General features: G+C 39.8%; 1 protein-coding gene across 22 annotated transcripts in view; it reads left to right on the top strand.

The window, feature by feature from the left end:
• The window catches only part of RBFOX1 (RNA binding fox-1 homolog 1), a 1,183,000-nt gene that overhangs the window by 802,388 nt on the left and 364,612 nt on the right, over nt 1–16,000 (top strand). For 19 of the 22 annotated variants that reach the window (XM_036392503.2, XM_054516565.1, XM_054516560.1 and 16 more), the window contains one exon: nt 9,989–10,030. The exons of the other annotated variants lie outside the window; for them this stretch is intronic. In XM_036392503.2, the coding sequence (XP_036248396.1) occupies nt 9,989–10,030 (42 nt within the window). The remainder of the gene's footprint in view (nt 1–9,988; nt 10,031–16,000) is intronic. 22 annotated transcript variants of the gene reach the window in all.

Below are 16,000 nucleotides of genomic sequence, written 5' to 3'. Positions count from 1 at the left end.
TCTCAGCATGCCAATGCTGCAGGCTCCAGGAAACTTTGGCTTTGTCGTGAGCTGTTTCACTTGGTAGCCATGGGCAAATGGGGAGGTCAGTTAAATATTGCCAGGGTGTGAAAGGTCCATCTCCCCAGGAAGGAAAAGAATTTGGGCCATTCAGAAAGCAATTCCTTCAAGGTGCAGCTCTTCAGCTGAGCAAGGGTGTGCAGAGTTGTGGTGGTGTTTGAGGGTCCCCAGGATGAGGGAAGAGATGAGAACCTTGACTCCATGTTTATGACATTTTATTATATTAAAAGAAAATGCTATACTGAAACTATACTAAAGAAAAGAGAAAGGAGACATCAGAAGGCTGGAAAGGAATGAATGATAAAAAACCTGTGACTGACCAGTCCTGACACAGCTGGCCATGATTGGCCACTAAGTAAAAACAATGCACATGGAACCAATCAAAGATGCACCTGTTGGTAAGCAATCAGATAATTATTGTTTACTTTTCATTTCTGAGGCCTCTCAGCTTCTCAGGAGAAAAATCCTGGCGCAGGTGTTTTTCAGGGAATGTGTCAGTGACGCGGAGTCAGTGTGTGGCTAAAGTGAATAAGGTGCAAATCCCAGCTGTGCAGTCCTTCTGTGGGACAGTGTGAGGGACAGCCTTGCCCACCTGTGCTCGCCCTGGCCAGCAGTGCTGCATGAGAGCAGTGGCACTGTGCCTGTGCCTGCTCACACTGCATGGCCTGTGCTGGTGCCTTGGAGAGGCCCCCTGGAACAGGGGCTAGACAGAGTGAAGAGAATAGAAGTGGGTATTTATTGAGGGCCTTCAATAGATACACCTTGGGCAGTCAAAGCCTGCCAGAGGCTGCACCCAGGATGGATGATGGGCACGAGTTTTTCACACAGTTATAAGTTTGGTCCATTTACACATCAGGGGTTAATCCTCCAATTACAGCTTCAGCTAGTGAAGTAATTTAGCCCCAGTTCACTCCTCCCAGCTCATTTTTGTTTATACTTCAGGGCCTGAGGCTGTGGTGTGTCTTTGGATCCAACAATCCCAGAGGGATTGTTCTGTCTGACCAAAACGTCAAGACAGATAACTACACTTTATATGGAGTTCAGAGTTGTGCACTAATGCAGTATAGAATTTGAAAAATATAAAAGCCAAAATCTTAAGGCATCAGTGCTTTGCTTGTATTGCTTATTTAGAATCATAGAATACACTGGGTTGTAGGGGATCTTTAACCCTAGTCCAAAATGACATCTGTGATTTCTTACTGGTATCATGAACCTGGAAAACTCTTGCAAGTTGTTACATAATGATACTTGGATGTAAGCACCAGAAGCATTTGCACTGCCTTGCCACATCTCTGGAATGCTCTGAGACACAGTGAATCTATGAGCAATTTTGTAAATGCAAGGAACAGGATTTATTCTTCAGATGACTGCCAGAAGAGTTTTACTCCTCTTTAAATCACTGAGTCTGAGCTACTCATTTCAGTAGAGTTCCTCTTCAATTCTGTTGCTGTAAGCAAGGGCAAAGCACTGCCTCTGGGAAGTGAGATTTACAGCACAAATCAGAACCAAACCAGGGTTTTTTACATGGGCTCTGAGTGAGTGTCAACAGCTTTCCAAAGAGATTGGTTTGTGGCTCTGAGAGCCAAACATTCTGCCTGCTTGTGCAACCAACAGTTCCACTGAGGAACATTACCTGAGCTGTAAAAAACTATGTAAAACTCTCCTTATGGCAGGCTTGGTCCTAGAGCTCATTAAATTTCTGCCTCCTCTTTCTGCTGATTCACGCTTCTTGCACACACAGAAATGGCCAGAGGAGCTGTGGGATGGAGAGGGGGGTGAGCCCTGATGCAGAGCCAGGTGGGCTTGTGCTGTGAGGCTCAGAGCAGCCCCAGTGCTGGGGCACAGACAGGTTTTACCCTCTGGGACTAAGTGATTTAAAACCAAAGAAAACACACTCCTGATTTTGGGAGTATTTACCGAGCATCACACACAGGGTGTGAAGTTCTCTCTCTAAACTTCACAAAAGCATAATTCCTACACATCCTTGCTGTGCTTCAGGGAAAGAATCTCACCTGCAGAGTCCACAACTTGATAAATTAGTGCAGCAAAGGCAACCTCTGCTTCTCTCAAAAGATTCATAGCAAAAAAACCCATGATGAGTGTGGCAAAGAGCACAACACTTGTGTTTTGATTTGTGTGTGCAAGCACAGAACCTGGCACTGCATTTCCAGTACAAAACAGAAAGGTATCTAAATGTCATTAATGCCTTAAATTACCCCTATTGGCCTATTGAAAATGTGTGTGGATACTAATGACCAACTTTCATCTTGCATTCACATCCTTGAAATTCTCTCCCGAGAGCTGAAGATAAGCAGCACGTATGTGTTCCATAAGTAATGAAGTTATCCACCAAAATGTCAAGTTGTAGGTAGAGTGATAGATGAGAACAGACTGTAATTTTAATGCACTTCATGGTCTTCACCTCTTTTTTGCATTCAAACTTTACTGACAAGAATATGTATATAAAGTACATCTCTGTAACTGTGTCTATAAAGAAACAAAACCCAAACCAAAAACAAAATAAAAAAAATCAATAGCTTGATTAACCAAGTAAATTACACCATAATAGGATGCTATTAATTATCCATCAGTTTAAAAACAATCCTAGAATATAAATAGTTGTTAATATTAAACATTCAAAGGTTTTCCTTTTTTGATCTGCACATGAATAAAGTTAGTTTTGCAGATCAATTTGCTGATGATTGATCTGTGAGGTTAATACTGCAGAATGACCATTTAGTATGCTTTGGATCACTTAATATAAAATAAACTATTTTACATATATAAAATATATAAACACACCCATACACACAGAGACTTTCACTTTATGACACACTGAAGATGAATGTTTTAATTGGAAAAAGAGCAGCTCTGAGGAAGGGCACCAATGAAAGCCTGGGTATCTGTCAGTTCATTGGCTTCTTGCTGACCTGGCAATATCTGCTTGCTCAGACCAGTTCCTCCTGTAATGACCTCTCCAGCCAATAATGTGGATCTGCCAGATAAAAGCTGTGTTTTGGGTTTTTTGCAATTTGTCAAGCATGGGTGACTGTGAGAACTTGGCTTACTTTTATCAGCACACGAGCACAGTGAGGAGGCTTGCAGATGTTTGCTGATAGCACCAGGCCGTGTCTGTAGGAGCAATTTGTAACAAAGCTGGCTTTGTAATTGTCTGGAAATCCATGCCTGTCTCCAGTGATATCCTCATTGTCAGGCTGCTGTTCTCTCCTCTGCCTTGAAGGGTCTTTCTGAGTTGTTCCCTGCAGCTGGAATAACTGCCACCTGAATAGGCTGGTAGTAATTATCTAGAAAAAATTCTGTGTAAAGTGGAGTTTTTTTGCTTAAACCCTGTTTTAATTTTACCATACATTCTTGGCCTATAGTTTTTAGTTGTCATCTCTGTCTATTATGTTTACTTCAGAAAGCCTATTATGCAGCACATCAGATTTATTGCCTTGTTTGGGTAATACAGACCCTCAGAATTCAGCAGTACCTGATACACAGATACTAATTAGTATCTCCAATTTCTTCATTCTATATTTACACTAGCTTTAGAGTTTATCACTTAATTGGTATTCATACCATTATCTGCAATTATTTTTCTGTAGACTCTTTAAGGAAAGCAACATAAAACCCTTTTCCCCAAAGGTGCAAGATTTTAAAAGAGTAAATTCTTGTGAGAACGATATGCTTATGAAACAAGAATTGTTTGTGCTGCAGTGAGGAGGGGAACACCTGTAATGTGCCAGGCTTGGTTTGGGCCTGTTTGCCCTGTAAGGTAACAGAGTTTAATTCTATACTGCTTGCTGCTTTAACATCACAGTATTTTTAATTATGCTTTTCATAGTGTCCATTTATTCTTTGTACTGCATTGCCTTCAGATTATTGTGTGTAATATTTCCTGTGCTATGCAGGGAAATTAAATGCACAGTGGCCAGTCCTTTATGTGTAAAAGGAGTTTATATTTGAATACTAACCACAGATCAGGTTTCTCATGGGATTGCTCCATGCAGAGCATGCATCCAGAATTTCGTCTTGGGGCTTTCCCACACAAGTGTTTCTCTGGAATGGTACTTGTAAAACATATTTTCTTCAAGATAATTTTCTTAATTTATACTGAAATCCTGTGTAAGGTAGTTTCCAGAGCATTAATGTCCAAGGGTTGGTTATCCACAGATCCGAATTAAACCCAGCACTGTCCTGGTCTGCACCAAACCTTCCACAAGGTCGTGGCAAAGACCCACAGCTCCCAAACAGTGTTTGAACACAGGGAACTGAGTGTGTGACAGGATGTGAGCACAGGGAAAGCTGCAGTGCTGGCTGCTCTTGTGCCACCCTGCAGCGATTTTACTCACGGCGATGTTGGAAAAGGAATTTCCAGGCTATTCTGCAGCACCTCAAGTTTCCTTGAATACTTTCAGGGAGCCAGAGGCAAATTTGGTCCCATCTCTGTCTCTGTGATCTGCAGCATGCTTTGGGCATACAGCTCGGGCTGTTAAAATACAAAGAAAACAAAAATTAAAGCAAAAAAAAAATAGAAAAAAGAAAAACCCAAACCCCCTGTTTTAGGTAACCATGATGTTCAAGCAATATAGAAAATCTTGATGAAGAAACATATCTTATCCTGCATGTAAGGAAAGGTAAAAATGGGACTTTAAGACTTCTCATTTGGTTAAAGGAGCCATTTTGCAAAAGGAAATAATTGCCTACAAACTGTTTTAATGTAAAAATCTTTAAAAGTGTTTCTCTTTTATTTTTGGAGAATTTCTACTTTTCCTTGTCTCAATAAAATGGTTCTGTTTGGAATATGTTGCTGATTTGAGGGCAAAAAGAAAAGGAGAGCGAGAAAAGCCTATAAAACTATAGATTATTTTTTATGGATGATGAGATGGTCCCCATTTGCATTTACAGCTTTACAAGGATTGTAGCACTAGGCTCTTTTTCTTTTTTTTTGATGGAAATGCTTAATCTGAGCTCAATGGGCCATAATAATTGCCTGTTTCTTCCAGTAGAAATAAACCCACTTGTATGTGACACTTGAAACCTTAACTCTGCTTAGTATTACCCACAGAATTGGAGACAGTTCTTCACCCAAATATATTTATGACAGCAGCACCAGTCGATATACAATACCCAGCCAAGGGCACTGGAGAATAAATCAGTCCCTGCAGCCTCTGCTGGAGTGCAATAACTGATGGTGGTAATAAAACCCCAGGAAATTAAAATTCTGTGCATGCAAACACACATACCTAGCCAAGAGAAACCCGAAGCTCTCTGTTCTGGTGAGAATTTGCATATTCATAGACATATACACCGTGTACCCCTTTGTGTTAGAAACACAATGGAACGCCAAGTCTGTGGGTTGTCAGCACATTCTCACCTCCTTAGAGTGTCCTCAGCATCTGGGGGCTTTCAGGAGACATGTCCGTGAAAATTGAGGCACCTTGTAGTGGAAAAGGACAATCCCAGTTACTCCTTGAGGAAGAAACACTGATGTTATGCTTGAAAGCTTCTAGATGTTGCTGTAAGTGACTACCAAAGGCTCTGAAATCCCCATTTCCAGTTCATTTCATGCCGTGTATTTATGCAATTACTGGTATTTTTAATGAGTCCTCTGTTTGAGCACCTTGGGCTCTACTTTGTGGCTTTGTGAGCTCTTGGGATGGATGTTGTTTCTTCACTTGTGTTTTGGGGTTTCAAATGTAGTACTGAGAGGCAGTTTAGATTAATACACAGTATTATTTATACATTTATATACAAGCCCGTGCTTTTTCCACATATTAAATAACTTGGAGTATTATTTCTCTTGAATTCTGTGGGGCAGTGAGATAATGAACACTAATAAGTAATAAAAAGATGCAGTGCAATATCTGTTTCCAAATTGAATACAGCAGTGCACGTGTGTAAGGTGGCAAGGAACAAACCCAAGCATTTAATTTCTGTCAGAAGACTTTTCCAGTCAGATGAGTGTCTAACGAGAGAAGCACTGGCAGATGGATTGTGCAGCTAGTTTGAAATGGTGTGGACTGTCTCTCGGTGCCTGGTGAAACACAACTGTGAGAGGACAATCTGTGCTTTGATTTCAGCTGCTCAATCTGTGTGCGAATGAGAGAGATGATTTCTCAATCAGAGGGTGGGCAGTCACCAGCTGGGAGCTGGGTCCTGGTAAAGGCACTGTGGCTCTGGGCTTGCTCACCTCAATCTCCAGCTCCACAGTTCCTGTGTAGGTACTGACTGTAATAATAAAAACAAATGTATTATTGAAATTCTAGCAATCCTACTTGCACTGTCGTTTTTGAGGTGTAGAAAGAACGGCAGAAATATTAGGGGCCCTTTGATTTACCACACATGTTTATTTATGGTAAAATATCTAGAAGATAAAAGACATTAAATTTTCACCTATTATTTTTCAGCCAGTGGACTGTGCTGTGTTTCAAATAACCTAAATCCTGAAAACATTTTGGATTTGAAAATGTAGAACCACTGCTTGGGAGCGTTGAACTGCTACAGAAATGTTCTTTAACATTTAAGCAGATACTTTCTGTAAATAACCTTATTACCCTCCTATTGTTCCCTTTCCCCATCACCTCAGCCTTTCTTTAAAATGACACTTTACAAATTTGAGAGCAAAAAAACCTTCCCAGATGGACTGTTGGTGTTCCCTAAAACCTGCAGTAATGCTGTTGTTCTCTCAATCTGTTCATTCATGGGTCCCATTTTCCTCATGGCCAGGGCCTGTGTGTCTCTATGAAGAGTGGATAAATGATAAATATATTTAACAGATATTCAGTCTCCCACCTGTTACTGTTATTTAAAGAAAATAAAACTGCTTTCCCCATTCTAGTCCTGCACTCACTGGGGATTGACACCAGCAGGTTGCACAGTATTTCCAAAGGGTCTTTTTTGGTTTAAAATGATGGAGCCTGACAGCAGAAGTGTCTTCAAAACTGCCATAAATTTTACTCCTATAAAGGAGCCTGTAGTTTTTCAAAGCTTTTCCTTGATAAAATCTTTTAAAGTGAATGGGTCTTTTAGGCATTCTTCCACTAAACTCATAATATGTGAGAGCTTGACACAATGACACTCAACATATTGACCAGTCTTGTACTAAAATAAAGAAATAGTTAATTGCATATGATTGAGTCCAGAGCCATAACAAAGTAAATTTAAGATTGAGAAGCAGTGTATTTAAAATTGCAGGATGTGCACAAGGTTTGCTTCTAGGCTCTCTTGATCATTAATTAAATATGTTATGGCTTTCAGTTTTTCTCATTTATCTGTACAGGTTTACATATTGTAAATGCATTATTTATGTTTTCCCTTAAGTGCTCAGTACTGCCAGGATGTTTCTCTTAAACTGGCACAGATAACGAAAAAGACAAAATGAGAGAGCAAATTTGGCACTGGTGAAATGCTCAGAGAGCTGCTCGTGTTCAAATGAGCCTTTCCCAGATGTATTTTAATAAACTTGATCTGACAAATAAAGGGCCGGACAGACAGATGGCATCTGTGTTTAAACAATGAAATATTTTTGTTTGTTTCATTAAGGTAAATTTGGTTTGTTTGTTATTTTCCCCTTTAATCTCATCCTGATAATGCCTTATCACTAAGCCTTGGTGCTTTTTTTCTGGAAAGCTCCTAGGATGGAGGGAGCTGAGGGAGCTGTCTAGATGGATGTTCACTCTGAGGGAAGCCAGCTCTGAAGTGGATTTTGGTGTTGTAGCTAAAACAGAGTTTGGAATCAACCATTTGCTGAACTTGGAACCGAGGGATTTGGGGTGTTCCATCCCCCTGTTGTTTTTTACCTTTCAGAGTAAACTGAGCATCATGCAGGTGGTTGAATCAAATGATAATTTAATATAGTGTTCTCACATCCATATGAAAGCTGTTTGTTTTAAGGTAACTTGATTATTTTTTTTTTAATTTTGGTTGTCCTGCCAGATATGGAGGAGCAGTTGGATGTTAAGATGTGGTCATCTTCTTATTCACTTACCCATTGCTTCTCTGTTCTATTCTCCCACTGTTCATAAACACTTCTTTCCCATCTTAAATACAATTTCTTATGGTGTCTGAGACATTAGGTATTTTATGTTTCAAATTGCAGTAGCAAATATCTGCTAACTAAAACACAAAATTAACTATCTGCTTAAATAGTCAACAACTATAAACCTTGTTCTCCTCTACAAGTATTTGATACACTTTGTTCTTGTTACCTTAGAAATTTCACCTTTCTTGCATTCCAAATCTCCTCCCTCCATCCCACCAGCAGAGGTTAAAATCTCTTCACAGAGAAAACCTAAATAACAAAAAAAGGCCCTGAACAGAACAAGACAAACTCACTTCTAACTTTGACCAGATCATCACTGTTGGTCCCTTCCGACTGAAATATTCCGTTCTGTTTATTTTAATCAAGGTAAAGAGGTTCATGTGGAATTCAGATTTGAAATTAACTTTTGAGACTTATACAAGCACACTTACAATGTGGACTAATATAACCTTAAAATGACTCATAAATGGTGTAAAATCATGAACTTTGAAAAGTGGAATTGTGTGGCATTGTTAGTCTGCAAGTGCCAGTCACTTCTGCTGTACTTAATTTGACTCCTTAGGGGAATTGTAATTAGACTCATGCTGAATTCCTGTACTCCTTACTCCCTGCTGGGAACTTCAAAGAGCATTTGTTTCTGTTAGGTTTGTGTTTTCATACAGGGACTCTTGTCAAATTCTGCTGTACAAGTAGAAGGTTAAGCCTGTAATGTACTTTTTAGGACTCCTTCTGTGCTGAAAACCAGACAGTTTTATTTTGTTTGTAGTAACCTAGCTTTGAGAAGTTGCCATTTTCATTATCACTAGAGAGTAAAAATATCTTATACAAATGGGTATTGGTTGGTGTTTTAGCTGTTTTTAAGTACAAAGTAGTGAGAAGTGTATTCCAAACCTTTGAAGATATCCTCAGAAACATTGCATCCAGTTTCATGTTTTATGGCTTGTTTGCCATCTACACCAATGACAGAACTGACAGGGATGACACTTTCAAGGCTAATTATGCTCCCTAAAGCTTCTAAAATTATTTCTGAAGAAAACCAAAACAAAACCCAACCAGACACAAACCCCCTCTCTCCACACAGACAGATCAACACCCGAGAGCCTTCCTGAGCAAAGCTTTCAAAGTTTGGTCCCAGAGGTGCTGGTGCATGGCTGAGTTACACACCTGGGAGCTGGGAGGCAGGCTGGGAATGGACATTCCAGGGTGGTTTTTGTTCCAGAGCTCTCCTTGGAGGAGCCTTCTCCCTCTGGCAGAGTTGGGGTGTCCCAGGCTGTGCTGCCACTGTCCCCTGTCTGGTGTCACAAGAAGTGAGGTCCTGCCCAGCCAGCAGCTCTCACACTCTGAGCAGTTTCTTGTCAGTCTGGCAGAGCACAAACAGCAGTATGGGAAAAAAAAAATGCTGTAGAATCAAATAATGTTCAGAGTGACTTTTACACTGGATTAGAGCTGGATGTTTTCATGGGAAAGTGTTTTATCACTTATTTGAAGCGTATGTATCTTTATTCCTGAGCTGTGCTGTGAATTTCTCTCATATAGAAGTAGTGGGATATTCACAAATACAACAGACTAGTGATAGGGCACAAAAAGGGGGCAAGCTTCTTCCTGAACTGGACTGCCAGTCAGGTGTTTAAAATCTAAACAAAATTCTTTTCTACTTCAGTTTTGTTGTGAGTTCTGGCATTAATTTAATTAAAATATAAGTTGATAAAATATATTTTTGCAATAATGATTCTGTGTGGATGCACAGGACAATATCGTCTTTAGATAAATGGTTGCATATCCAATATTTATATGTGTGAGACAGATAGATTAGCAGCTTTGTTGTGGCAAGAATGTTATGCTTTCCAAGTTATTTTGGCATTTTTTTTTCTTCCCTTATAGAGTTCAAAACAACAGATGAGTTGTGAAAGAGAACAGCTAAGGGTAAGTGAAATGATTTGCAAAATGTTCTGTTTCTTTAAAACATAAGCAGAATTTAGTCTGTGCTATTGACAGATGAATTCCTTAATTTGAGAGGAACTTATTTAGTTCATTTGTTGCTTGTTGGTAAATATTGTACATCTTTCAGTATAAAGGAGCTAGACAGATAGATGCAGGGTTTTTTCTGTACTGTGATGAGATTTGGCAGTAAAAATCTTGAGTAAAATCTTTGCCTCTTCGTGGGACCCCTGACACTCAGTGAGCTCCTCCTGTGCAGCTCCAGCAGTGCCCAAGGTCACTCCCAGACTTGCTCCACTCACATTGTTTCCAGCAGGAAGAGGTTCTTCTGTGGTTTTGTCTTGTGTAATTGCAGAGAGGAGCCAGGGCAGGGCTGTGAGGAGCTGTTATTTCAGTGTCTGTTGGTTGTGCACCCTCTGGAAGGGGATGGAGTTCCTGAGCCCAGGCTGCTGACCTCTACAGTTTCCCCCTTTTCCTGTATTAGAGTGACTGTGTTAAACAGCTTTTAGTCTCTGCTGCCTTTAAATGCTACAGATCCCTGAAGATGCTTTTCCATTGCAATATTTCTTGATTGAGTCTAATATTTGTTTGGGAAAGTATAAGAGCCTTCATTAACTAAAAGAAAAAAAAACAAAACAAAACCACAAAAACCCAACCAACCAAAAGCTTTTTGGTCATCTGAGTGTTGCTTAATAGACCTACATTCATTGATAGCACATGCTGAGTATTTACTTGAAATCCCACATGCAAGTAGAGAGGCAGAGGCAGGCCTGAAGGAAGGGTAAGTTTCTATACAAACAAAATCTATACAACAAAAAACTTCTTGGAAATAGAAAAAGCAGCTTTTTATTTGTTTGTTTGTTTGCTGTTTACTAAGCATCAGCAGTGCCTGCATGACTTGCAAGTATAAAGAATATACTTGTCTTAAAGTACATTGTGCAGTGTTCTTGCCCATCCAGCCATTCTTTAGATTAACTCCATCAACATATCTAGATGCTTCAGCTGGTCCTCACCACACTTGGAATGGGATTTTTGGTAAACAAGTTATGCAAGAGCAATGCATCACATACTGTCCTCAATTCTTTCCTTGCTGCCATGAGACTGCATTGCATTGTACTGGAGCTGGAGTGACAAAGCTTTGTTTTATCAGCACTCATGTCTCAACAGAGCAGCTGTCAGAGCTAAAATATTGCAATAGTACCTGAAGGACAAGCTGCTTTTCAAGAGGTAGCAGTGCCTTGAGAACAAAGCAAGTGTTCATTTCTTTTTATTGTTTTTATTTTCTCCCTTGAATGAAGGAAAATATTGTTTTACAATATAACTTGAGGAGGCAATGAGCTCTTTTTGGAGTAAATTTGTGTGCTTTTTCAAAGCAGTGGATAAGAGGTGGTGCAGTGAAGCTTTCATGTGTCTTTCCATTCCAGTATTACACATTTCTGTCTAACAATGAGCTCAGTGCTTGGGATGCCTCTGTGGCAGAGCAAAATGTGACACCTGAAGACAAAGCCATGTCTGTAACCCACTAAATCGAGCTACATCTTCTTGCACAACTCCTCTGATGTTCCTGCTACACTAAACACAGTTTCTGGTGAAAATTCTGCTCCTGTCCCAGAGATCCCCCATGGCTTTCAGAGCTTATCTGCTGTGCCAAAAGGTCACACTGGCATTTAAATGTACTGTGTGTGGACATAGTGCACTTTGAGCACCATCGGGTGTCACTTGACCATTCTGCCACTTTTAGGCTGGCTCCTTAAATGAGCAGTTCTGTTAAAGAAATGTTTCATTTGAATCAGGTTTTGGGGTTTGTTTCATTTGAATCAGGTTTTGCAGGCTTGCAGTATTTTCTTTTGGGGTTTGTGACCTGCCATGAGTACTTGGATGTGAGTCTCTTCACAAAAAGTGGTGCTTCATCCCAGCTGAAAGAATTGAAATATAACAGGGAAACAGGATTAAAATAAGCAAATGCCAACATCCTGTTGTTTGTTAAACCAAGTCAACCAGGTTATTGTTAATCATCTAAAAATACAATAAAAAAGACAGACTATCTCCCACTTCCTTGCTAAGTCTAAGATGAAAATTTTGCCACTCTCCTTTTTTGGTTCTCTAGTAATTCCTTAGTCTAAAGCCATAAAAAATGTTTCAAAAGCAAGGCTTGTAAAAAGCAAAATAGTGTAAATAAATAATTAGTCATTATGAGAGGTGACCTAGAGGAGAGGGTAGACAGGCCTAAAGGAATAAAGTAGGGATTTATTAAAGGCCTTCACAGGATACACCTTGGGCAGTGCAAGAACCTGGCCAAGGCTCTGCCCAAGATGGACTCTGAATCACGAGTTTTTCCACTTTTATAAGCTTTGGTCCATTTCCATATTGGGGTTGATTGTTCAATTACAGCTCAGGTTGTGCAGTTCCATGCTCCCGGATTGCTCTCCTCAATTTGCTGCTGTTTGTACTTTTTGGGCCTGGAAAAGGATTGTTTTGTGCGACTGAGCTGTGAGGAGATCTTGCCAACACCTTATATGAAGTTCAGAGTTACACACTAAGGCAGTACAGAATCTGGAAAATATGAAAGCTGAAACTTAAGGCATCAATTGTGTGGCTATAGAAAGAAATATCCAAGTCTGACTAAAATCATTTCCTCAGCTATTTCTCACCTCTTATCTTGTAAATTCCAAATGCAAAGCAGCATGTCACTGTTCTGGAATAAAGCCCTTAGAGTCATGAAACTCATTCATATTAGAGCCTCTGGCCATTATACATTATATTTATAATGAATGATAATCCTAATAATTAAGGAAGCCTGTGCTTTTTAACCCTTTTCTACTCAATATTTGAACTTCACAACAACCACAAGTGTGTAACTTATTTGCCCTGCCAACCTGGTACAGTCCCCAGGTAAACATGGATGACTTTACCTGAATGATTTAAATGAGAAATTATACAAAAACGATGGGAATTTTATCTCTGTCAAGGCTGGTTGTAGTCTTTATATTCCATTTGGAAAAATAACATAACCTAACTTTGGTGCATTTCCATTTGATTTTAAAAAATAAAGCATCCATGTCATTTTTCAAGTTTTACTTTCTCTTGGCACTGATTTTCATTAGAACGTGCTGCCTTGAATAATAATTATTTTCATGTTTCTTAATGTCCTTTTGCTTTCTAATCTGGTGTCGCTTAAGTTATACTAAAAAGATAAAAAGTGTGTTTTTAAAGGCAAATTGACTCATCAGTATTGCTCTCCCCACCTCCCTCCACACACTGCACTTCATCAGTGTTTCCTTTAAGGAAAATAATGATGCTCTTTGCTCCCCTTCATTGTGTTTTGTGCTATCCAGTCCTGTTTATAAATCTCTTGTTGGACAGTCACAGCCTCTCCTCCTCTCTGCCTCTCTCCTGTTGCCCTTTGCTGCTCACGAGTGCCTGTGTGTGGTTGGCATTCTGATGCATTACACATGACCTGTAAAGACACAGAACTCACAGGCTGCTCAGAGTCATTTAAAAGTGCTTTTCTGCTTGTATTTCAGTCTGAAAAACAGACTTTGAAACATGCCTCGACCAGGTTATTTAAGGCTGTGAAGAAAATTGGGATGTGAGCCCTAAGCAGAGATTATTTGGAGAACATAAAGCTATAAATAGGGGCAGTGCCAGCTCACAAGTCTGTCTGCTGTTGCCACTGAACCTTCCTTGCTGGTCTGACTTGAACCTGGCATGGTACTTTTTTATCATAGCTAAGGACAGGCTAACTTAAAGCTTACAGAGCTTTACTCAACCCTCAACTCATCATTTATTATTTTATATGATTAATTCAGTCTAACTGTTTAAAATGAGCTCCATGAGTTGTGCTGTAGAAGAGAAGGCTTCTGGTCCTGATGCAGCAACACCAGATGAGCTCTCCAAGGTGGGCAGAGAGCAGTTTTAAACTCTGATGTTGGGAGGCTTTATAAATGTTCCTGTGAATACCAATGAGGTCTAATGGTAAATGGTGTGATTAGCTTCCTTGATGTGAAATTCTAAGTGACCCAGTTGTTGCTCTAATTAACAGCTTCTTTCACTTGTGCTTATTATCAAGATGCATTATATGCAGCCAGAGTTCCTTCTCTGGTCTGAAATACAGGCAGGGCAGGCTTTTACTGTCACCTTGTATTTAATATCAACTTTTATGTTTTTATACTGTTCTAATTTTCAAGGAGACAGAAAGAAGTTTTGCATTCAATATTGTTCTATTTGTCTTGTCTCTTATCTCATTTTTGTTCTTAAATGAAATAAGGTGCAACATGCAGCAAAAAAATGTGTCAAAAGTTACACCAGGTAGAGAGAAAACAAAAGCAAATGCATTTATGCCGAGCATAATTTTTAAGCAACACTGATCCTGCACTATTTAGCTTTATTTGTGTCTTTATCCAGTGCATTAATTTATTAGGTTTGCAATCTGCTCAGCTGTATTGATGAGGGCTCTTGGAAACTTTTTAAAATAAACTTTTTGAAGCTCATTGTTGTGGCATTAGTTTTCTCCAGCGATTAAGAACAGTCCCTTGGCATTTTTGTGTCCAGTGTTCCTCTGATGCACTAAGGAGTTACATTGTGATTCAGTGATAGACACTGATTTTTTAATCAGTTTGAGCTGAGCAAAACCAAACAAATAACTGGAGAGAAGAAGAGAATCCAAATGGAAGTGGCTTGTTAGGTAGATATTATCTCAAGGGTTTTCTGAAATTACCCAGGGTGATAGAAGGGCAGTGCATACCTGGTGGCTGGCCAGGAACCTCTGCTCTCCATCCACCTCCTCCCACCCTGGACAGGAGGCAAGGAAATGGGCATGAGCTTGTTCTGTGGGTCACTGGTGTCATGTTACCAGAGGGCAACATGTGATTCATAGCATTTCTGCAAAACAGGACAGCTGGTAATAAAAATGTCACTTTTTGCCTTCCCTCTGAAAACCCCTTGGTCTGCATTTGTAAACCATGTGTGTTCTGCCTGGAAGAGTAATCTGGAACTGCCAAGTGTCACATGTTCCTCAAGGAAAAGGGGTTCAAAGGGGAGATGACTACTAAAGGAGGGTCAGCCCAGTGTGTTTGCTACTCATCCTTTGCTTAGGAATTCACATGTGCTGCATTTGCTGTGCCAGACAAGGGGCTTAGAGTGATCCTGCTGTAGTTCCTGTAGTTATTCTTGCAGTTATTCTTGTGCTCATCCTCCCTGTAGGTGTAGGTGGAGATACAGGTAGGTGAGATCAATAAGGAGATGTATTTTTGGTTCCTGATTTGTATCACACATTGCCATGCAATCAATTTGGAGTATTCTCACTCAGTGTCTTACCAACTCTATTCCCAGACATTCCATAAAGAGTGATACACATCACAGCTCAGGAAAAAAAAAAACCTTGGAAATAAGATCTAAAAAAGACTGGGGAGAAAGGTTAATGGTAGGGATGTGATTTCATTTAAATTTGAACTTGATAGCTTGAAATAAATGTGTGCCAAAAAAAGGCAACTAGAAAAATGTAAATTTCAATTGCAGTCTTGCTTGGCACTTCTGCTAAATTTTAGGAGCCTTCCCAACTATAGTAACTCATAATGTTACTATATAAAACTCCAATTTGCTGCTTAATATTCTTGCAACTTAAGACAATAGCAAGGTAATGAAAACTGTTGAGGTTCACGTTTCAAGTGCCATGGCCTCTCACCACAGGGATTGTGTTCTCTTCAAATGCTGACTGCTAATAGGGCCCTTGGATCAAGAGAATAAAGTGTTAGCTGCACTTTGTTCAATAGTGGTGCCGCTCACTTCAGGCTTCTTTGAATTCTTTCAGGAATAGTTAAGAGGTCTTTAGGTAATGTCCTGACTCTGCTCTTGATGGAATGCTATTCAGAAAACTTTCCATTCCTGTCCTGGTGTTGTTTTGGCATCTCTCTCTGAGAACAGCAGGCAAGGCTTTTCTGCTGTTCAAGCACCACT

Source organism: Molothrus ater, chromosome 16, assembly GCF_012460135.2.
Source record: "Molothrus ater isolate BHLD 08-10-18 breed brown headed cowbird chromosome 16, BPBGC_Mater_1.1, whole genome shotgun sequence".
NCBI classification, from domain to species: Eukaryota; Metazoa; Chordata; class Aves; order Passeriformes; family Icteridae; genus Molothrus; species Molothrus ater.
The sequence above is the reverse complement of the archived record's forward strand: the minus strand, read 5'-3'. Positions and strand labels throughout refer to the sequence as shown.